We start from the raw sequence: 22,497 nt of genomic DNA, 5'->3' as shown, positions 1-22,497 counted from the left end.
TTCACAGCTCGGCATATATGGCTTGAAGGACTTGGCCAACGGTAATTACACTTGCTAGATAAAGTGGTGATACAATAAGAGCAGTAAAATTACTTTAATATTTTTATTTCAGCTAATTACATATTTGTATACTTCATGACCTTTTAGAATTAATCGGCGGTGATTATTGTTCATTATGTTGATCATAATAATTTCAATGAAGTTGCAAACATGTGGCAAAGGTTCAAATTTACACATAACTTCAATATATAATGAAACACGTGAGCATTTACAGTTCATATCTGGTTTAGCTTATTACCTTCTCGTGTCTATTTATAGACAGAGAAGGTATTAGAGTTGAAAACCAATATGCTGCTGTCAAGAACTTCCGTCTGTCAAGACTTCCGTCTGTCAAGATCCGTTGACGTCATGCCATTGTGATGGGTCATATCATAAACTGGTGGGGGTGTTCATGGCTCAGGTTGAGGTGTGGGAGAACGATTTTGAGCTATGACAAAAATCAAAAGGGACTTAGCGGCATAGCCACAGTGTTAAGCCTTTTTCCAAGGGTTTCTTAGTTGACTACAATCTATTACAGACTACTGAGCTGACGTTAGGGGTACTCACTTTGTGTTTGCTCACTCTGTGAGCGCTAGTGTTTGGTACTGAGTTGCGTGGATATCCCCTCATGGCCTCACGTGATCTGGGCCTGTTGCATAATCTGCAGAGATGATCATATGCCTCCGAGTCTGAAAACTGTCATTGTGTAAGCCTGTCGGCATTTTCCTTGCATTTTTTCTCATTTAATTTTGCAAAATATCGGCGAGTACCTCAATATTTCAAGATAACCCTTTCTTCCCAATCGTTTCCTGGAGTTCCAGAGTCATATGAACGAAAATGAGTGAAAGTTTTAGACAGGAAAATCGGACGTCGGCCATGTTCAATGTTTACAGTACAATCAGAAGTTTACGTGGAGGAATTAACCAACACTGTTCATGATGCCCGCCCTCTAGAGGCAGACCCTCCTATATGAAGTACCACATTTGATGCTTGTGGAAAGCTTGACCACACAATGGAGCATTTAAACTTTTAGAAAATGACAAACTAAATAAGAAGGTATTCAGGAAATGTCAATACTGAGGAAAAATGTGCAAATATTCAAAATAAACAGGTTAACTGATTGGTCAGCTATAAAAAACAATGAAAATGTTTATGATCAAAAGTTTTTGAGATGCGCACATTTTAACAAATACAGAAATTATTAACATTATAAATATAAAAAACTATTTTTTCAGGGATGGGACAGGATGGAAATGAGGGATGAGAGACAAAGGCACTCCTATTGCTGCATGTGGATGCAGCCACACCATTTCATTTACAGCATACTTATTCATCGTGTTGTGTTCAAGTTCCATATTGTACTGACTGTCATACAAGGATAACATAAGCAAATCAAATCAAATTAGAAAAGGATCAATGCTGTTGTGTGGATTTTGCTGAACATGGCTGATATTTCGCCCTATATATTTGGTATCCAGCAAAGGCATATTTTGATGTAAAGTCAAAATTAACACTACATCGCTGACAATATATTTTACCGTTTCTGCATGAACTTTTCTTTTTTAAATTATAGTATATTAGTACTTCAAACAGATTAACAGTTATCGTGATGTCAACCCATAATTTTACATCACAAAGACTGTAATTCTGCCAATTTTTTTTGTTTTTCAGTCATTTTACAAATTTTGCACTGCACAAGATGATTGAACAAATTGCAGTGTTTGAATTTGTAAACTCAAAGAATAAAAATCCTTTGGTCACAAATTAAATTATTTTTGAAAAGAAATTTACTCTTAAACACTTTTAGCATATATTCTTTACACGGTCATGTATTTCAAGGAAAATATGCCTATTAAAAACAGTAATTTCTTCACTTTCAATTTTTTTTCAATACTATGACAATTATCAGCCATAAGGTTATACAAACACAAGACCAGATAAGCGTTTTTCATCATTTCCACAGGACTCTTTGGAAAATCCATTAAAAACAGTTAAAAGTGACTTGAAATGATCACTTGGTATACATTTAATTTACAGATGCCAGGTTGTGTATTTCACATGCACTCAGGTCAGTGAGGTGCGTCATTACTATTTTGGACTGTTAATTCTTATTTCTGAATTATTTAACTTTTTTTCCACATTGAACTATCTTTAGGCAGTTTATACTGTAGCTTAGAATTTTTTTGATTGATATATTTAATCATCTTTTGGGTTCTTTGGGTCCATATCCCACCTCATGCCCCTACATCATCAACCATTTGCCAACAACTCCATGCCAACAACAATTACCTGACCTGGCCACACATTAGAGAAGGTACAGCGTCATTGACGGTATTTTTTTAGCTTCTCAGCTTGTCAAAATCAATTGTAAATCATGAGATATACATGATGTTTGGTGGAGTGAATGTAGGAATTTCACCACGCAGTAGAAAGGGAAGCCAGGAAACCAAATAGTCAATTTCAAAACTACAGGAAGCTACTGAGGAGCAAGAAGACCATGTTTCAGAGGAAGATGTGTAATCCGAAAAAAATGCTCCCAAAGTGCCACCAAATAACACCATTTTTATCTCTATTTTTCAAAAGCTCCAATAGCAGGAGGGGGGACACCCCCCTCCTGACCTCCCCCCGCAAAAATACTCCCAAAGTGCCACCAAATAACACCATTTTAATCTCTATTTTTCAAAAGCTCCAACGGCAGGAGGGGGACACCCCCTCCTGACCACCCCCCGCAAAAATACTCCCCAAGTGCCACCAAATAACACCATTTTAATCTCTACTTTTCAAAAGCTCCAACGGCAGGAGGGGACACCCCCTCCTGACCTCCCCCCGCAAAAATACTCCCCATGAGCCACAAATAACACCATTTTAATCTCTTTTTCAAAAGCTCCAACGGCCCCTCCTGACCACCCCCCGCAAAAATACTCCCCAAGTGCCACCAAATAACACCATTTTAATCTCTACTTTTCAAAAGCTCCAACGGCAGGAGGGGGACACCCCCTCCTGACCTCCCCCCGCAAAAATACTCCCAAAGTGCCACCAAATAACACCATTTTAATCTCTATTTTTCAAAAACTCCAACAGCAGCAGGGGGACACCCCTCTCCTGACCCCCCCCCCTCCGTGACCGCTTGTGTGGCCGCTTGTGGTGCTTGGCACCACATCTTTGCCCTCTTTATGTTCAGACGACGAGGGGGACACCCCCTCCTGACCACCCCCCGCAAAAATACTCCCCAAGTGCCACCAAATAACACCATTTTAATCTCTACTTTTCAAAAGCTCCAACGGCAGGAGGGGGAAACTCCAACGGCAGGAGGGGACACCCCCTCCTGACCTCCCCCCGCAAAAATACTCCCCATGAGCCACCAAATAACACCATTTTAATCTCTTTTTCAAAAGCTCCAACGGCCCCTCCTGACCACCCCCGCAAAAATACTCCCCAAGTACCACCAAATAACACCATTTTAATCTCTACTTTTCAAAAGCTCCAACGGCAGGAGGGGGACACCCCTCCTGACCTCCCCCGCAAAAATACTCCCAAAGTGCCACCAAATAACACCATTTTAATCTCTATTTTTCAAAAACTCCAACAGCAGCAGGGGGACACCCCTCTCCTGACCCCCCCCCTCCGTGACCGCTTGTGTGGCCGCTTGTGGTGCTTGGCACCACATCTTCACATCTTTGCCCTCTTTATGTTCAGACGACGAGGGGGACACCCCTCCTGACCACCCCCCGCAAAAATACTCCCCAAGTGCCACCAAATAACACCATTTTAATCTCTACTTTTCAAAAGCTCCAACGGCAGGAGGGGACACCCCCTCCTGACCTCCCCCCGCAAAAATACTCCCCAAGTGCCACCAAATAACACCATTTTAATCTCTATTTTTCAAAAACTCCAACAGCAGCAGGGGGACACCTCTCTCCTGACCTCCCCCCCCCTCCGTGACCGCTTGTGTGGCCGCTTGTGGTGCTTGGCACCACATCTTTGCCCTCTTTATGTTCAGACAACGACGAACTAAAAAAAAAATTATAAATCTGAAAATTATCCTGAAAAAAAAAATTTGCACAGCTAATCTCAATTGGAAAAAAAAAAATTCAGAAATTTACAATAGTAAAAAAAAATTTTCACAATTTCATTGTGACCATCCCCCCCTCCCAAGGTCTAATGGTCCATCCCTTACTCAAAAGTGTGGTTTTTAGGATGTTATTTATATTGAATACTTCATGTTTGATATTTGTTATTGAATTTTATTGTTTGCTGCTTTTTTTACAATATCAAGGGTATGTGTTTACTTTTTGTCCTTGTACAGCTTATATAAAAGTTGTTCATCACTCAGTATGTATGATATGCAATATTTTCATGGCTATAGTAGATGAAAATGTGAAAAACAATCGTTGAAGATGTCACAAAAATTACATTATAAAAATTCCACTGATGAAATGAATTAGGTACAGAAGTTCACAAATAGGCTGTCAATGTCTTATTCATGACGGGACACTCCCATCTAAAAAACAGAGCAAAGCTACCCAACTTATGAGCCAGGAAGTTGGGTATTTTCATCCTAATTAAAATCGTTTGCCATCTTCTAAGCTGTTTACAATGTATGCGATAAGGGATACCGACAAAGTGATTGTGTAGGGCAAAGCTCAATGCCTCATACACTTTACTCCTACAGACTATCATTTGCCCCTGAAGTTGTTGATTCAGTGTTATGTAATTAAGCAATAACCAACCAACCAACCAACCAACCAACCAACCAACCAACCCCCCCCCCCCCCCCGAACCCCCCCAGGAGGGTATACACTCGATTTTGGTACAATTTGCTCCATATAGCACTCACCTGTCAGCTCGTGCTATATGGAGCGAATTGTACCAAAATCGAGTGTATACCCTCCTGTGAAGGGGGTTATTGCTATTATATTATATCAACTTGTGTGTCTTTGTTGTCTTGTTTGGGTATTTTCGTCACTTTAAGCCCCAAATGCAGAAAACGGACATATGAGAGATCGAACGTCTGAAATTCAGCGCCCAAAACCGAGCATTTTTTGCTCACGTGTGAACACGTGAGCATATGTCGCAGCGATGTCTGTCTGTCTGTCTGTCTGTCTGTCTGTGTGTCTGTCTGTCTGTGGGTCCATTTTCTCAAAAACGGCTGAACGTATTTCAGTCAAATTTGGTAGACATCTTCAGAATTCAAATGGCTAGAACTGAAAAGGTTTTGGTGGGCGTGGCTTGGATATTAATGAAGTTATGAAAGTTTTAATTTTTCTGTTACGCCGCGTATGACAAGTGAAAACAATCGACTGTTTGAGGGCGCTGTGAAAAGTGCTTGTCCAGGTTGGCTACAGCTGGATAGCTCTGGTTTCAACCACGGTCCCTCCGTGTTTCAACCTCGTATTGAACATTAAAAATATGATATTTTATTACTCATTCAACTCACTATTCAAGATAAAATATCGTTTAGCAAATTAGCTTTATCCTTGGTAATTGATTGTTTCCCTCGCTGCTCGATCGCCAGAAATGAGTACATACATTCTTAGCCCTGCGTACGATGCTGTGTGTTCCGCTACAGCTAATAGCCCCGCTCACCACAGTGAGCGGGGCTATTAGCTGTAGCGGAACACACAGCATCGTACGCAGGGCTAATACGTTCTCTACCTAGCCTCATGGCATGGAAGTGCTGATGAATAATAACTTTGGGTCAAAGGTATTGAAGTGTCCAATCAGGTTCGTGCACAGAGTCCAAGGCCATGACCTACTTCATGTACTTCTGCACTGTTTTGATTTTGCTTCGCCAAGAAACGTATTCGTCATTGTCCATAGAAGTATGTTTGCTCTCCTTTGAGGTTGTTTGTGAAACAAATTCCGGGATAGGCCTTGGAATGCATACGATCGGCATCGCGGCAGTGCATGTAGCTAGCCCTACGAGTATGGCGAGAGTGTCCGGCTTTGGCTACGCCGCCTCCCACCTCCGGTAGGCGGCGTAGCCCCGGCGTAGCCAAAGCCGGACACTGTCGCCATACTCGTAGGGCTATGCATGTAGCGTACCATGCTTGTGTAACTGCCGAGCTCAACGTGCATTCACGGTTGATACTCGTGTACAATCATGATGTGTTCAATTCTGATGAAGATTCATAAGTCTTACTTTTGCAGTCTTTTTTCCGTACGATAATCCCGACAATACGTGTTACTGTTAGACGAGGTGGCCATTTTATGATAAGTTTCAATACTGCACAGCTACATAGCGTCACTATCGTGTGATCGAGGTACTAGCGTTGTTGAACGGGATACAGAAACTCTGCAGAGGGAGAAACGATCGTTGACATGAACAGTCAATGTACTTCAGCACGTAGTCCACAGATAGCGGATCGAGAAAATAAACGTGTCCCAGTAAATAACGGAATATTTATGTACATTAACTCGATATTAATCAAATTTCCAGCTCATCGCAAAAAAATGTATTGCAAAGATTAATTTGTCACTGACAAATACTGCACTGTATGGAATACAGTCTGTAGAATAGTTCAACTTCAAGTGGTATTACCCGAGACAAACACTTGTGTTGTCAATTTTGATTTCATTTCATAAACTTCATACTTCATCGAGTATCGTGTATTTCAGCCTTTGTGAAGCCATTTTATTGATATTTTCAATTTTTGTCTTGGCTTTGTTGTGGAACATGTTGAATCGTCTCCGTGGACATGTAGGCAAAAGTGTGACGGGGTCGAAGTGACTTGGGTACCTGGGGCCGACCAAAACCAGTGTGAATTACTGGGGTCAAAGCGGACAGCGGCCGGGATGACGTGTTCCCCAAGCGAGCTACCTTCAGAAGTCTGTTTCATCGCAAAAAACGTCAACTTTTAAAACCCGTCAATTATTTACTGATGTTATTCTCAGCATCACAAACATATACGCCTCTGCTATGTATCACAGCAAATAGTTATATTTGAGCGCCCCGTAATGGGATCCTCGTTTTTTTGCGAACCGGAAGTGTGTCTTGCTCAATGCATTTCCTACCCATAGCGAGGGAAACTGCCCGCGTTCCCATGCTCCCATGCACCCTTTTTCAATGCCAGTGCAACGCCATCTGTGCAAAATTTGTGGTGGTATGCTCCCGTGTTATGGAAAACCTCTCTTATTCTAACAATGACGTAGTTGACTTTGGACTTCGATTTCGTAAATGTGATGTCCATGCAGTGAGTTTGGGTTGGCGCGCTTATAATGCAATCTTCGCCCGCCTACGGTCCGATATCCCGCATTTATTAGCGATATTTATCTGTTTTGACTTGACCAAAGTTGGCAAAACTTGCTATGTACATTAAAGATACTATGATACAAGATTATTGAAAGTCATTTGACATTTTTTTCAGCCAATTCCCAATACGCATATTTAATGAACCTTCCAAATTAGGGATATATACTGGCATTTACTTGATAAAATTTGGCGAAACATGCTGTGTACATTGATCATTCTACCAGGTTATAACAGTATTGAAAGTCATTTTGCATTTTCATGTCAGCTAATTCATAATTTGCATAAATAGCTAACAAGCTTTCACGGTTTGGCATATAGAGCTTGAAGGACTTGACCAAAGGTAATTACACATGCTATATTGTGATACAATGACAGTACTCAAAGAAATTAATTATTTTTATTTCAGCTAATTACATATTTGAATACTTAATGACCTTTAGAATTGATCTGTGGTGAAATTCATTGTGTTGATCATAACACTTTAAATGTAGCAAAGCATGTAGCAAAGGTTCAAACTTGCACATAAATGCAATATATAATGAAACACGTGAGCATTTTCAGTTCATATCTGGTTATAAGTTTGGATTACGTTGACAACAGACTCACACAGTATCCTACGATAACATACGCATTACGTTCATCAACATTGCATTTTATTCACATGAAACGTGAACAGTGACTAACTTTCGACCTGCTGCAGACACAGAAAATGGGTCAAGAGTTCAAATCGCAAGAAAAAGTAACAATTTTTCATAAATTACATAAGAACAATAGCCCTGACTGTGTTGGCATACTAAAATTAGATTTGTCTCATTTTGTACCGATGCGGCAACCATTGCAACATTCAGTCTGGGTACAGTGAGGTTACTGGCGCATGATATAATATAATATCTGATATAACTACTTAAACTCATTGTTCGTGATCCCAGGGTCCGGGAGTGGCAATGAATAATGAATGCAAATCGATGTTGACATCGTGTTGGAACCAGTATCAGCTTAGATTAACCCACTTTTGCAGGAAATCCTAATCCAGACAGTTTTATTTGAATACAAATATACTATAAGGTAACATAACTATAACATAACAGGTACTATAACATAAAAGACAATATTACAAAAAGATACGGTAGTTTTTAAAGTCATGTTCATTACACTCAGAAATCGTTGTGTACAGTACCGAGCTGTCCAAGGCCAACTGGGTATACTGCTGGCGTCTCTTGAAGACGTCAACTCAACAGTGCGTTTATAGGTTTCAGTCCCAGCAGTACTTCAAATTTAGCCGCAAACGGACTCGAATGTAATGTTGTAAGACACTGCTGTTTTAGACTGTTGCCTTGAAACGTTCGTAGAGCCTGTGGATCACAGTCATGGCTGTGCTGTGGATGAGGTGAACAGAGAGGTCAGTTTCGCTCGGCCGGTCACGATCGATCATGATAATGCCGTGGTTCGTGTATATTTTATTGAAGGCAATCATAGGTGGGAATCGTTCAGCGGGCCTGGGATGAGACATCATAACATTAACCATAAAAGCCACATTTTTTGGGTCAAAAAGAATTAGTATACCGACGAAATTAGGGTTCTGCTTCTTTCGGACGTTGGCATTTCATTGATGTTATGGGCGATATTGTTGAGTTCCAGTGATCACACACTATTGGGTTGAAGCGAACTTATGACATAGTGTAGGCATGGAGGCGAGTTCACACACATACCTACCTTCTACCTTATGCGCATTGTCACAAGCATAGTCACATAAAAATATGAAAAAAACTTTTTTAACTAAATCATGGCAGTGCAGTATGCATTCGCCCGTTTTCAGGTTTGTATCGCGATTGAATATTGTTTATTTGAGGATTTTGTTGCATTGTGTATATCGTAGGTGATCTGGTCTACACAGCAAATGTTTGATCATTAGCACATTCTGCGTGTCACTTTGTGATTGACAGCAGTTTGAAATGGTCAATGGTTATGTTGTTGACGCCACTGACTGTGTACAGAAACAAACTTTTCATCAATAACTCACTTGAAAATGTAAAATAGACAGTATTTCGCTCACAACGCTATGTCCAAGGTATTCACGAAATGTACTGTAGTGGCACAGATCTATATTTATCTGCATGGAAAAGATTTATGCCGGTTTCCTGGAGCAGTTGCTCGTGTTGCTTCCATATGTCAGTCATTCGAAACAATGTACCCACTGAAGTTAAGCTGCCTTTTATACCCAAGGAATGGCTTTAAGATTGCATATCATCAGTGCAGAAAGGGCGCTAAATTTGCGCTATTTTTTTAAATGCAAGTGTCCCGTAATGGTATCCATATACATGTACTGTCACTCAGTAGCACAGACCCATTTATCTGGTTTGTGCCACACATCACCGGCAGCAACCTCCTGAGCTATAAATTTTGGTTTGTCTATATTTGCTTGTTAGACCATCAATAATATTTGGTGCAATATGTTGTTATGTGCAGTGTTGAGTTGATGAAGGGGCTGTTCACTCAAAGGACGAAGAACTGAAATGTGCTTAACAAGTGACATCCATGCCTTGGCAATACACTTCCAAATAAATCTGAAATCCGAATATGTGGCACCCAACCTTCACTTGGCATGCATCCACATGCCTTCCATGGTGTTGGTTACAGTGGCGAAACGTTTGAGAGAAGTAGATTTTTTAAACTATAAAAACTGGAAAAATTGCCCCACAAATACAAATTCAAACATGATTTGAACAAACCTGACTATGGTAAACCTAGCAACCTACATACAAAGTTTCAAAGCAATCTGACAAGAGGTTTCAGATATTTTTTGACCAAATATGCGGAAACTTGCCAAAAATACAAATTTGTCCACAATTTGAACAAACCTAAGATTGCCCCTGGTAACTTGCATACCAAATGACCGCTTTTCATACACCAATTTTGACACAATTTCAACAAATGTCACAAGGATCATTCTAAGGAACCCACCTATTAAATTTAAAATCAATTGGACCAGCTGTTTGGGGAGGAAGCTTGGAATGTGAAAAGTTGACGGACGCTGCAGCCACTGTTGAGAGATGACTAATAAGTTGTGTGTCGCACAGAGTTGAGCCAATGAGCACTTTAAAGAGAGATTCAACTTCCAGTGCTAGAATATGACAGACCAATGATCATCACAAAATGGAGTTGTAATCATCAACAGAATTTTATTAAAAATTACAAATTCTAAATATCAAAAATAAAAGGACAATTTTACTGTGAATTTAGGAAATTCTGAAGAGGCAACAAACTGATTACAAGTTTACATTCTTGAAGATTGAAATGAATAAAGACAAAGAAAAAGCAATCTGAAGCATTAAGTGATATTTTTACACACATGCACAAAGAATATCAACAGCTCTTTGATGTATTCTAAAGTTGATAAACGAAAAACTCAAACAGCACACAATAAAACCACATCACAGTCACACCACTGTCTTACATATTAAAGTCAGCAACAAAACCAGGTCTAATGAAAGGCGTTAAGTTTATAAATCAAAAATTTGTAAGCGTGTTTTGATAAAAGTTCTGATTTTATACATTACAACAGTAATAGATTACACTGAATCAACCATCATAAATTGCATTTTGTCAATTTTTTTCATAAAATGAAAACTACAAAACAATGCAACTGCATAGCCAACAATTTGAATGGCATTTGGTATATATATTGTAACAGCTATATGTCATAAAGTGAAATCAAATTATGGCAAACATCACCATAACTTATGAAAGTATAGCTGCACAGAAAAGTATGCAGCCGCATAGCAAAGCTACTTCTAATGGAATTTTACCAGTATGATATTTACATTAATATGAATCAATAGGTTATCAAAAAAAAAGCCACTTGGTAATAATTTGAAACCAACAATGTGCCATACCTTCCTTTTGAATGATACAGGTTGACAAGCAGCCTTGTAGAAGACAGTTCATGGATGTTGGACACGAGAACATAATTTGATTTCAGATATAACCTTAGATCATTTATAATAATTGATTTTATGTGATTTGCATGATCAAACATCCCTCATTAAAACACTAAATCTATATGGATAAATTACTCGAGGAAAATGGATACTAGATGTTTGAAGACAGCACTTTTGATTTAAAAGCATTAATAAAGATAAAAGTATATAATCAGAAATATGATTCATCTTCTATTTAAAGGGAGGGGGTCATCCAGTCAGTGGCTGTGTATGGGATCCATACGACAGGCTGTTGCTGTACACAACATATCCAAATATCCCTTGTGCATATATTTTGTTGTGATTGTACATTTGAAACAGGCACAAACAAACAAACTGCAAACAGATAACACGACACTATGCAGACAGAACTGTCTAGAATGTAACAAGTAATTAGCCTTGTGTTGGCTACGCTAGCAGTTGTATAGGCACACATTATTGAATGATTGTACCAACTGGACGTCTAGCAGTGGAAATGGCAAAGAGTATTTCTAATCCACTTAACTTCAAGTAGGGCATGTCTCAATATGGTTTCTTGCAGTACTTTTCAAATCTACATGTTTGTCAACTTTAAATGGGTGACTAATGGACATAAAAAAACATCACTGTTTGGAAGTTTTGCCTGTTTGTTTTGGCTGCCAAACTAATTTTAAATGGTTTTGCCAAAAGTTTCTCATAATCCTAGGGACAGGTTTTCCTGGACCCTTCTATGACAAGTGAAGTACCTTTGACTATGACAATCTTGTCTTTTTGGTTTGTCAGTGCTGGTAACTTCTGTGGAACTTCTTGAATATGTCACGGACATTCAAACTGCCATATCAAACGTTTACCGTTGCCTGCTAATTAGTAATTACGGAACGTTTAATAGCTTTGATTAATTTGTGATAAGTTTAATACCTTAACTGTTGATATTTCTTTCAATAATCTCCTTGAATTTAGTATATTCTCTGTATATGAACTTGGGTGCATCATACATCGCCAACATTCAGTCAGAGCACATACCCAAGAAGTTCCTCTCCATATATCCCTAACATAACTCTCTGTTGGTGAAAGAGTGGGAGTTCTTTGCAGTAAAAAATGAGCACATCAGGGAGTTATTCCTGAACTTTCCATTCATATGTCAAAACTTAGTCGTGGTGCAAGTACTCTGAACATACCGCTAGTGCTATGCATATGATATAAATATGCAACTATTTATTTGAAATCAACATTGTAAATGTAATCATGTATTTGGTAATTTTAAATTTGAAGGAAACGTGGCAATGTACTCGCCCTCAAACAACTTTAACTGAACTAGTTACATCTTAGTCAATGCTGTTTGCTTCAGTGTTGCATTATCAATTCTCAGTTGGTTTTTTTCCAGGCCTCTTTCAAGAAGGCAATAGCAACACAATTAAGAGGCAATGTTTATCAATAAGAAAGCTGCGCAACAGCAGACAGGACAACCCCTTCTCTTTAGAACTCATGACTATTTAATGTACCGGTAATGGCATAAGGCAAGGGTAAATTACTATCAGATAACCAAACAAAGAGACAAAACTATATAACCATTTCTCGAAACTTTCTCCTGATATTGATGACAAATAGCGAAAAGTGATTGGTCTTGTTGAGCTTTTCAACCATTGTGTCCAAGCCATCAACAGTAGGTTGACAGTCTACCACTGGGGGAAAAAAGAATGGGTATATTACAAATTATGCATGTTATATCATGTATATATGCATGAATGCTGTCATTTCTAAATGTCTACTGGAACTGGGCCCTAATAAACATAATGCATTAACCCTTTTCCTGCCAGAGAGTATATTTTCCCCATCAGCCAACTCAGTGAAAAGCAGTATTGAGTCAAAACCATGCGTATTTCCACCCATTTATTTGGCTTGCTCTGTTCCAACAGCTTCAGTCCATAAAAAACATGTTTACAATCTGTGATTTTATGGGCGTTCCAATGTTCAATTTTTTGTTAAAATGCACCAAACTTGACCTGATGGTGAAATATGAACTTGGAATGAAAAGGGTTAATGGTGGCGTTACACTTAACCAATACACTTTTGTCAGAGCAATTTCTCATCAAAGATGGCACAAAAAACCCCTGAAACTAAATTTTCAAGCAAAGGTTCCAAAGCTTAGTATGGTTGTAATTTACTAAAAGAATGAAAAGAGTACAAATTTGGGGTAAAAAACCCTAAATTTTGATATTTAGTCAGACATAGGATACAGACGACAGACACTGTTCCAATAGCTTTCATAGCTATGTATACGCTTTCATAGTTACATATACGCATGGCGAAATGGAAACTAAAAAGCAGTTAAATAATTAAAAATTAAAATGAGTAAATTCCATTTATTTTGAATACTTTAACCCTGTTCCTTCCAAGTCCATATTTCACCACCAGGTCAATATGGTTAAAATTTATGAAACACAACATATTCCATATGGTGTATTTTAACATAATACTGTACATTTGAAAGCAGTTGAAAACATAATTACTGTATACTTGATTTTTTTGGACTAAAGATGCTATAACTGACCAAGCCAAGCGGGTGAAAATGCGTCATGTTTTGGCTCAATACCACTTTTTACTGACTTGGCTGATGGGGAAATGATACTGTTTGGTAGGAAAAGGGTTAACATCTTGGTTTGTACAAGTGATAAGTATATTATTGCCTCAAATACATTTCAGCTCAATATATATCCGTGATATACATGTAATGACAATGTCACCACTCGTTTTCAACTTGTGGCGATCACACATTTTCCCCTTTGATGAACAAGAAAAATAAAAGAGAATGTCATTGTTCACAATTGCAACACTTTTCTCAGTAAATTTAAAAACTTGCATCAGGGGACCACTGAACATTGAAAACCTCACTATACAATTCTTGTATGTTATACATGCAGTAGGGTCCTATAAATGGTCATAAATCCCAAGTGCAAGAGTGGCAAAGAGTTAGATATATTCACAGGGCTGTCAATGTTTTTCAGAATAGAAGGGTACAAGTGAAAGAACAGGAGGGTACAGCCTTGTGCGGAGCGAAGCAGAGCAAGGCGTGCGCGCAAGCGCACGCGGGGGGAGGCCAGGAGGGGGGTGTCCCCCCTCCTGAAGTTGAAGCTTTTCTAATTATTCATCTTCAGTTGCTGGCCTGTGGTGGCACTTTTGAGGGCAATTTACTGTCAAGTTTATCATAACTGAAGTATCAAAAGTAACATGAAATTGAATCTTGTGAAATAAATTATGAAAGACAAACAGAAGTATTACAGAGTTTATGTTTATTGATACACCAGGTTATTATTGTTTGCATACAAATTCTGTTGAATTACAACCTGCTTAATAAAAGATCATAATCTGAACCATAATCAGAATCACTGGAGTACTCATCTAAGCCCAAGGCTTGTATGGCAGTACCAGCTGACAATACCTCAATATTGTGAGATTCTCAGGCTGATGAAACAGTAGCTTCAGAAACTACATCTGCAAAAACTATTTCTTCAGATGTAGCTTTAGAAACTACACCTGCAGAAACTATTTCTTAAGAAACAAGTAATTCAATAATTGTAATACGTTCCCATTCAAAAACAGCTACTCGTATTAGAGTTAAAAAAAATCTTGTCCCCACTGCAAAACTGATGTCATAACGTCACGACAAAAAATTCCGATCTACGTCTGGTTGATACTGCTGTAATTTTATTTTGTCTGTTTCAAGACCTCTCTTGAGAGTTACCGGCTCTGAATTTCCAGTGTGAAAATTTACAAATGTAACGGGGTAAATACGAGACCATTACCAGAGACAATTTGAGTAGACGCTACGTCATGCAAACAATTACATACTCAAGTTTACATCCGCTAATGAAATTGCGTGGCTTCGTTGTCCGTCGGCCTCTCAATCGACAAGATTGAGAATATGTTGATTTATTTACGTAGTAAATACTTGCGCGTGAAAGTTAACGATCAAATCTTTTCTGCTGATGACTATCTATTCCGATATCCCTCACAGTAGTCCGAGTTTTGTCGAAACCCACGCCGTCCAAGTGGGTAGGCTCACTACATGCATGATCTATCCATATTCAAAACCTGGTTTACCGCCATACGTACGTGCAAGATACCGCGAAATTATATAGTCAAGCCTAGCTAAATTTTGTGATTGCCCTATACATTAAAAAATGTTGGTCTTGGTAAATGATTTTGAAGGATCGGAATACCGATATTTCCTTTTGAGGAAAGATTTCGGATGTCGGAAAATATTTATCAAATTTCAATACTCGGGCCTTCGAAACAACCACAGTACACAGCATGTACTACCGTAAGAATTCATTTCATAGAACGGCGGCTTGGTGCAAACAAATTCAGTGGTAGTAAAAACTCACTAAAAATTATGTCAATCCGCACAAAGTTTTTTTTTGCGCTGAGTAAACGATTGTTACTCATTGAAGAGTGTTCACGATCTGCAAACGGGAAAACAAATCAAAAATTCCAGTCGCTAAATACACGTAATGCTATGGCACTTTGCTCAGACGCGGCGTGAAATCTACATTGCATGCTATACCATTGATGGATTGAACCCCCGATCACTGAAATTCCTCAGGAAAATAAAACGATTTACAAATATGAACATTACTTTTATATCCAGAGCTAGTGTAAGCCTCTCGGGGTCTTTTTGGACCCATAAATCCAACGTGGCTGTCGTTCTTTTCGTAGCCATATCGATGTGCACATCCGAAAACCAATCAGAACACGCAAAGCTTTTTGACAGTACCGATTGAAACCAATCTAAAATTGGCTACCAACGAGCCTTAGGGGCTGCGCCTCTGTAGCACAGCGCAGCAAATGGTAGAATTGGGACAGGAAAGAATTCATAACGTATGTAAAGATCATTACTGCAGGCCTTGAATAGGGAAAACAGGCGGCGGCAAGACATGTGTCAGACGGCGATTTGCCGCCGGTGACCGGCTATGATTGACAGCCCTGTATTCAATGAAATATTGTGTTCATGATCAAATGATGTTGATGGCAAATTCAAGGATAACATACTAACCTTCATAGTCTCCATCTACCTTGACAGTGAAATAATATTCTTTGGTAGCATCATCAGGATCAATGTTAGTGAATACAACTTGAATTTTTTCACCTGGAAGACCAAATAACTGCCTTACATTTTTCATATACAATGAACATGAATTACAGAATAGTTTGGTCAAAATAGTGTCAATGACAGTAGGCTTAAACTTTGTACACATTCAGTATCCTATAGTATACTGGCCAGTTTGTTAACAGAACCTGGACTCCTACCAGAGTTACAGCATTGAATATCTTTTTAAGGTATCATAAAACTGTAAAAAAGTTAACTTTAGATCAAAAATGACAATAGTATCCTCAAAAACACAACATTATTAATTTTGTAATCAGCTCCAAAAGAAGCATAGCCCAGTTTCTCTTTAGTAAAGCTTGCTTGTAAAGTAAAAGAATAATACTTGAAATTGAATAGTTTTATTGTTATAATAACCATATTGAAAAAGTTTTGATTTTTGTCTATTTTTTTCACACAGAACAAATTTACCAGGCATTCACTTTTCTCAAAATTTCAATGTTGGTAATTTCATGATTTAAACATAACCGTAATGACTGGTTTCTGAGGGGAGCTGTTTGGTCTAAAGTAGAGAAAATTATAAAATTTGCGATTACAACCAGAAAATTAAAGATGTGGCCATAAATGAAGAAATGTGTATTATATCTAGCTAATGTACCTGCAAAACAAAACCAGTGAAGGGCATTATAGCATTGCAGTATTTCATTTTGAAACTGCAGTATGTCATTTTTGCTCTACAGAATCTCAGAAATTAATTTTGGCAAGCATTCTACACCATATGATGCGGTACACAGTTTGTATATAGCACTGCAAGATTTAACACAAGCCTTGGTATCTTTATTGTGTAAAGTACACAAGTAAATAATTTCAAGAGATGAAAAAATGCAAACAGCATGACAACTTTTGATTACAAAAACTAATACATAATTTTTTCAGGAGAATTTGTAATTAATTAAAGTTATTGAGACCTGAAGTTTCAAATGGACTAACACAGTAATGATAGCTTACCATCCTGTTTCCTGAAATCAAGAGACATTCTCTCAGTGAAATACTGAGCTGCTTTTTCAAGTTCATCCAGTCTTGATTTTGTAAACTTCTGCTGTGTTGCAAGCACTGTAAACATGAGACAGGTGAAAATACTGGTTCTTCTACAATTGATGTTTCATAGGGTTATTCATAGTGTTAACTGAGCATGCTGTTTTGAAAGATTTGAATGTAAACTGGATACAAATCAGACAATATAGATAATAGGCCATGGTCCCTCTAATAGAGGACCATGCCATCACGCGTATCTGTAGCCCAGCATCAAGTACACTGTCATTTCATAGATAAATCTTCACAAACTAAAAGGCACGGTATTTCTTTCAATAAGTCATCGTTGATGACACAGTCCCCACTTGTTAATGGGTACTTGGATTACAGGTCCTCAGAGAGGATAGAGTCCTCTTCATAAGGTCTGTGATAAAAATACTTTTGAATAAATTCGCTTGATACATGTCTGAGCTGTAGTTCAGGACATTGGATCGTATCACAGAACAAATCTATGTGCATATGTATGACAGACATTCAGCTCTATGGGTTTGCTCAGAATTAGATATATGCATAATTAATGAGGTACAGTATGAAGCATCATAAGGTCTCCCATCATACCATATATGAAGGGTGTACCACTTGTGGTTCCTGAGTTATGGACAAATATGTATATTTGAGGTCAAAGGTCATCGACGTCATGTGACATTTTGTAAAAAAAAATTTTAGTGCTAAGTTATCCCTATATACCAAAAATCAGACCTCTAGCTCTATTTGCTTGCTCAAATTTAGATATGCACATAACTAATGAGGTACAATATGTGATGTCATAAGGTGTCCCGTCATACCATATACATATATGAAGGGTGTAGCACTTGTGGTTACTGAGTTATGGACAAATATGTACATCTGAGGTCAAAGGTCACAGAGGTCACATGACATTTTGTCAAAAAATTGTATTGCTAAGTTATCCCTATATACCAAAAATCAGACCTCTAGCTCTATTGGCTCGCTCAAATTAGACATGCGCATAATTGATGAGGTACAATATGTGGCGTCATAAGGTGTCCCGTCATACCATATATGAAGGGTGTACCACTTGTGGTTCCTGAGTTATGGACAAATATGTATTTGAGGTCAAAGGTCACCGAGGTCACGTGACATTTTGTCAAAAAAATTGTAGTGCTAAGTTATCCCTATATACCAAAAATCAGACCTCTAGCTCTATTTGCTTGCTCAAAATTAGATATGCACATAATTAATGAGGTACAATATGTGGCGTCATAAGGTCTCCCATCATACTAAATATGAAGGGTGTAGCACTTGTGGTTACTGAGTTATGCACAAATATGTATATTTGAGGTCAAAGGTCACCGAGGTCACGTGACATTTTGTCAAAAAAATTTTATTGCTAAGTTATCCATATATACAAAAAATCAGACCTCTAGCTCTATTGGCTCACTCAAAATTAGATATGCACATAATTAATGAGGTACAATATGTGGTGTCATAGGGTGTCCCATCATATCATATCTGAAAGGTTTAGGACTTGTGGTTACTGAGTTATGGACAAATATGTATATTCGAGGTCAAAGGTCACCAAGGTCACGTGACATTTTGTCAAAGTGTCTGAGATATCTGCGTGAACGGATGGACTCATGGATGGACTCACGGACGGACATGACCCAATCTAAAACCCCCTTGACTTTATCTTTGGGGACTAAAAACTGTAACTGCATCCTTTTTGCAATATGAATACGATGAGAAACTAAATTTTTATTTTTCTTGGTCTTATACATGGGAGTCTATGGACTGCCTTATACATGGGAGTCTATGGACTGCCTTATACATGGGCGTCTATGGACTGCCTTATACATGGGAGTCTATGGACTTCCTATACATGGGAGTCTATGGACTGCCTTATACATGGGAGTCTATGGACTGCCTTATACATGGAAGTCTATGGACTGCCTTATACATGGGAGTCTACGGAGGTGAAAACTACAAGTCATCGTTGATGACACAGTCCCCGCTTGTCCATTTTGTTATAATCTTTGGTGTCTAGGTAGCTGTGGTCTAGGTAGCTGTGGAATGACATTGATGCAACGGGTGCATCAGGCCTCACTTGCATAATAAAGTAATCTGAGGAACGTTCAATAAATGACTCATCTCTGCCGGTAATGACCACTCAAGGAACTTTTGATTACATCACACATAACGATGCCCTTACTGCCTCCAGTGTCATGATGGCACGTACTATACACATGGTTTGGTGGAATTTTCGAAATGGTATGGGATCGGGTATGTTGTTGTAATCAGCCATTTCGGATCATATAATGAAACAAATTAATGTGCACAAGAATGCAGCCATAGTATTTTATCTTCGTATCATATTTGAACAAAATCAGTCCATCAAAGGACAGTAACCTATGTTTATGTTTCAAAGACATAAAAAAATCACACCAAAATTGAAATCAAATGGCTGTCTATTGACCATATGGATCACAGCACAAAATTAGCAGACATGCATATGTATGCCATAGTACTTTATCTTTGTACCAAGTCTCAACAACATTGGTTAAAGAATATTTGCATATGATTAATAGTCCAGTCAAAATATGGTTAGACCCACCACAAATTGCAACAGAATTTTTTTCTTCAGAATGCATTTCAGAGAGGTACCCAGAACAACATATTAAAAGTTTACTCGAATCCACCTTGGGGAAATATGACTAATTTGCATAAATCAAATATGGCTGCCAACCATCCGACAAAATAACATAATTGGCCATATATCACATGTTAAACAAGCTATTTCAGTGATTTCAAAGTTTGACACTATTAATTTGGCTCAGGGAATCATTTTGGAGGTATAATGTTTCATATGGGTACTTCATTAATTTGCATAATTCCAATATGGCGGCCAACATTCCTACAAAAGACATTTTCGGTCATATACCACGTATTAAACAAGCTATTTTAGTGATTTTAAAGTTAAAAGTATATTTCTTAGGCATGGACAAATAATTTTCGAGATGCAATGATTTGCATAGTTAATTTGTTAATTTGCATAAATCCAATATGGTGGCCAACATTCCTACAAAGGACGTTGTCGGACATATACTACGCATTAAACAAGCTATTTCAGTGATTTTAAAGTTTTAATATTTTTCTTGGGTATGAAGATACACTTTTAGTGGTTAAATTTTTACAAAGGCCCTTTGATAATTTGCATAAATTAAATACGGCTGCCATATTAATGCCCCATTGCTTAATAGCTTCTAATATAAATAAGGGTTTGGTATAGTTTTTAGCACGAGGAAACTATCAAGAAGAAACTGTTAAGTCCTTGGACATTTATTTTTAAAATTTTGATTTTTCTATATATGACGACTATTAATGATTGTTAGTCTTCTGAATAATATATTCTCTTTCTGAATATAACATTGGATTCATCTGTGTAGGGCATTTTTGTGATTTGTATGGGTGTTTAACACAGTACAGTGTCAAAACATGTAATCTGTAATGTTTACTTTTAAAAAAAGACGTGTTCAAAATCTTAAGTTTTGATTGAACCCCCTTCTTATGGATGGGTACATCTTTATAAGATGCCCTAGATGAGGATGGGTACATCTTTATAAGATGCCCTAGATGATAGGCAAGAAGTCATCACACATATCAGCAAAAATACAATAAACACAACAAAGCTAAAAAACAGAAAAAATGATACGACCAAAATAAAAAATGCCATAATACACACAAATTAAAACTTAGCACTATTGCAAACAATGTCAGATTCATAAAATTTTATGGACATACAAACTGAAAAAAAAATCTGAAAACTGCATGCTTTAGCAAAGGACAATTAATCCAAACACAGAATCCAACTATTACACAATACAAACAAGTACATCTTGAATCAGTTTTCCAAGTGTCATTCTTCCAGATTTACATGTATGTATCGTGTAACTATTGCCTTTGCTAAGCATGTAACTTTCAATTTTTGTGAGTTTGTGTGTTGATCAATTTTAAGAGTCTGACATTGTTTGCAACAGCGCTAAGTTTTAATTTGTCTGTATTGTGGCATGTGTTATTTTTGGTCACATTATCTTATTTTTCTGCGTTTTATTATCTTTGTTGTGTTTATTGTATTTTTGCTGTTATATGTTATGTCTTCTTGCCTATCATTTAGGGGATGTACCAAAGATGCAATCGTCCATAAGGAGGGGGTTAAGTCTAAATTATAAACTAAAGATATTGTACACGACTGTTTTAAAACAGTAACCATTAAAGATTACATGTTTTAACACTGTAGAGTATAAAACACAAATAAAATCACAACTAATGTCTTACACAGATGAATCCAATGTTATATTCAGAAAGAGATTATTATTAGACGACTTAACGGTTAACGGTTGTCATATTTAGAAAATAATTAAAATTGCATGACTTTCTGAAATCTCAATAGTGAACGCACATCAACATATACGTATATTAATCCATTCGGAAGTCACATATTTAAGTCTACCAAATTTGCTTTAACATTCTTTTCAAAATACAATATATTTATGGAGTATTTTAACAAATTCAGGTATCACAGACACCTACTAAAATAAACTTGGATCGTTTTTGTAAGTAAATTTATAGTATATTTTCCACATTTTTTAAAATAAATGTTCAAGGACTGAAGGTGGAGCTGCACGTTGCAAACACAGTTTTTTTCAAAGGAATATTTCTCATCTAAGATGACAAGGAAACCGATAGAAACTATTTTGTGAAATGTAATATTTCACTTGAAATAAGAATATATGTAGAAAAAAATACGACAATATTATTTTTCATTATCTATCCTCATTCTAAAATAGCATGAGTTGAAATACTGACACTCAAAAAGTGCTTAAAATCGTGATTAGCAAAATAATAACCTCTAATTCAAAATGTAAGAATTTTATTGCAAAACAAAATAGTTGTTTTGTTATATAGCATTTAGAAAACATAATGTGAAAATTTCAGAAAATTTGACCCAGCCAGACTAGAGTTATATTCTTTGGAAATCTTGAAATTGGGATAAAAGGGAAGTAGGAAATCGGGTGATTTGCATACATTTACATACATTA

The 22,497-nt window shown here is 37.5% G+C and overlaps 2 protein-coding genes across 5 annotated transcripts in view; one reads left to right on the top strand and one right to left on the bottom strand.

Moving 5' to 3' along the window:
* Positions 1-2,085: 2,085 nt before the first annotated feature.
* LOC139141355 (transcription elongation factor SPT5-like) overlaps positions 2,086-22,497 on the top strand; it is a 177,715-nt gene continuing 157,303 nt past the window's right edge. Inside the window, exon 1 of the mRNA XM_070710989.1 lies at positions 2,086-2,107. The gene's annotated coding sequence lies outside the window, so the exon portion shown is untranslated. The remainder of the gene's footprint in view (positions 2,108-22,497) is intronic.
* LOC139141356 (kinetochore protein Spc25-like) overlaps positions 10,446-22,497 on the bottom strand; it is a 34,227-nt gene continuing 22,175 nt past the window's right edge. For all 4 annotated transcript variants that reach the window (XM_070710990.1, XM_070710991.1, XM_070710994.1 and 1 more), the window contains exons 5-7: positions 17,360-17,464; positions 16,301-16,393; positions 10,446-12,929 (exon numbers count right to left, since the gene is read on the bottom strand). In XM_070710990.1, coding sequence (XP_070567091.1) covers positions 12,808-12,929; positions 16,301-16,393; positions 17,360-17,464 — 320 coding nt within the window. In that variant the 3' untranslated portion in view covers positions 10,446-12,807. The remainder of the gene's footprint in view (positions 12,930-16,300; positions 16,394-17,359; positions 17,465-22,497) is intronic.

This window comes from Ptychodera flava, chromosome 9 (assembly GCF_041260155.1).
Source record: "Ptychodera flava strain L36383 chromosome 9, AS_Pfla_20210202, whole genome shotgun sequence".
NCBI lineage: Eukaryota > Metazoa > Hemichordata > Enteropneusta > Ptychoderidae > Ptychodera > Ptychodera flava.
Note: the sequence above shows the minus strand (reverse complement) of the source record. Positions and strands in the feature narration are given on the sequence as shown.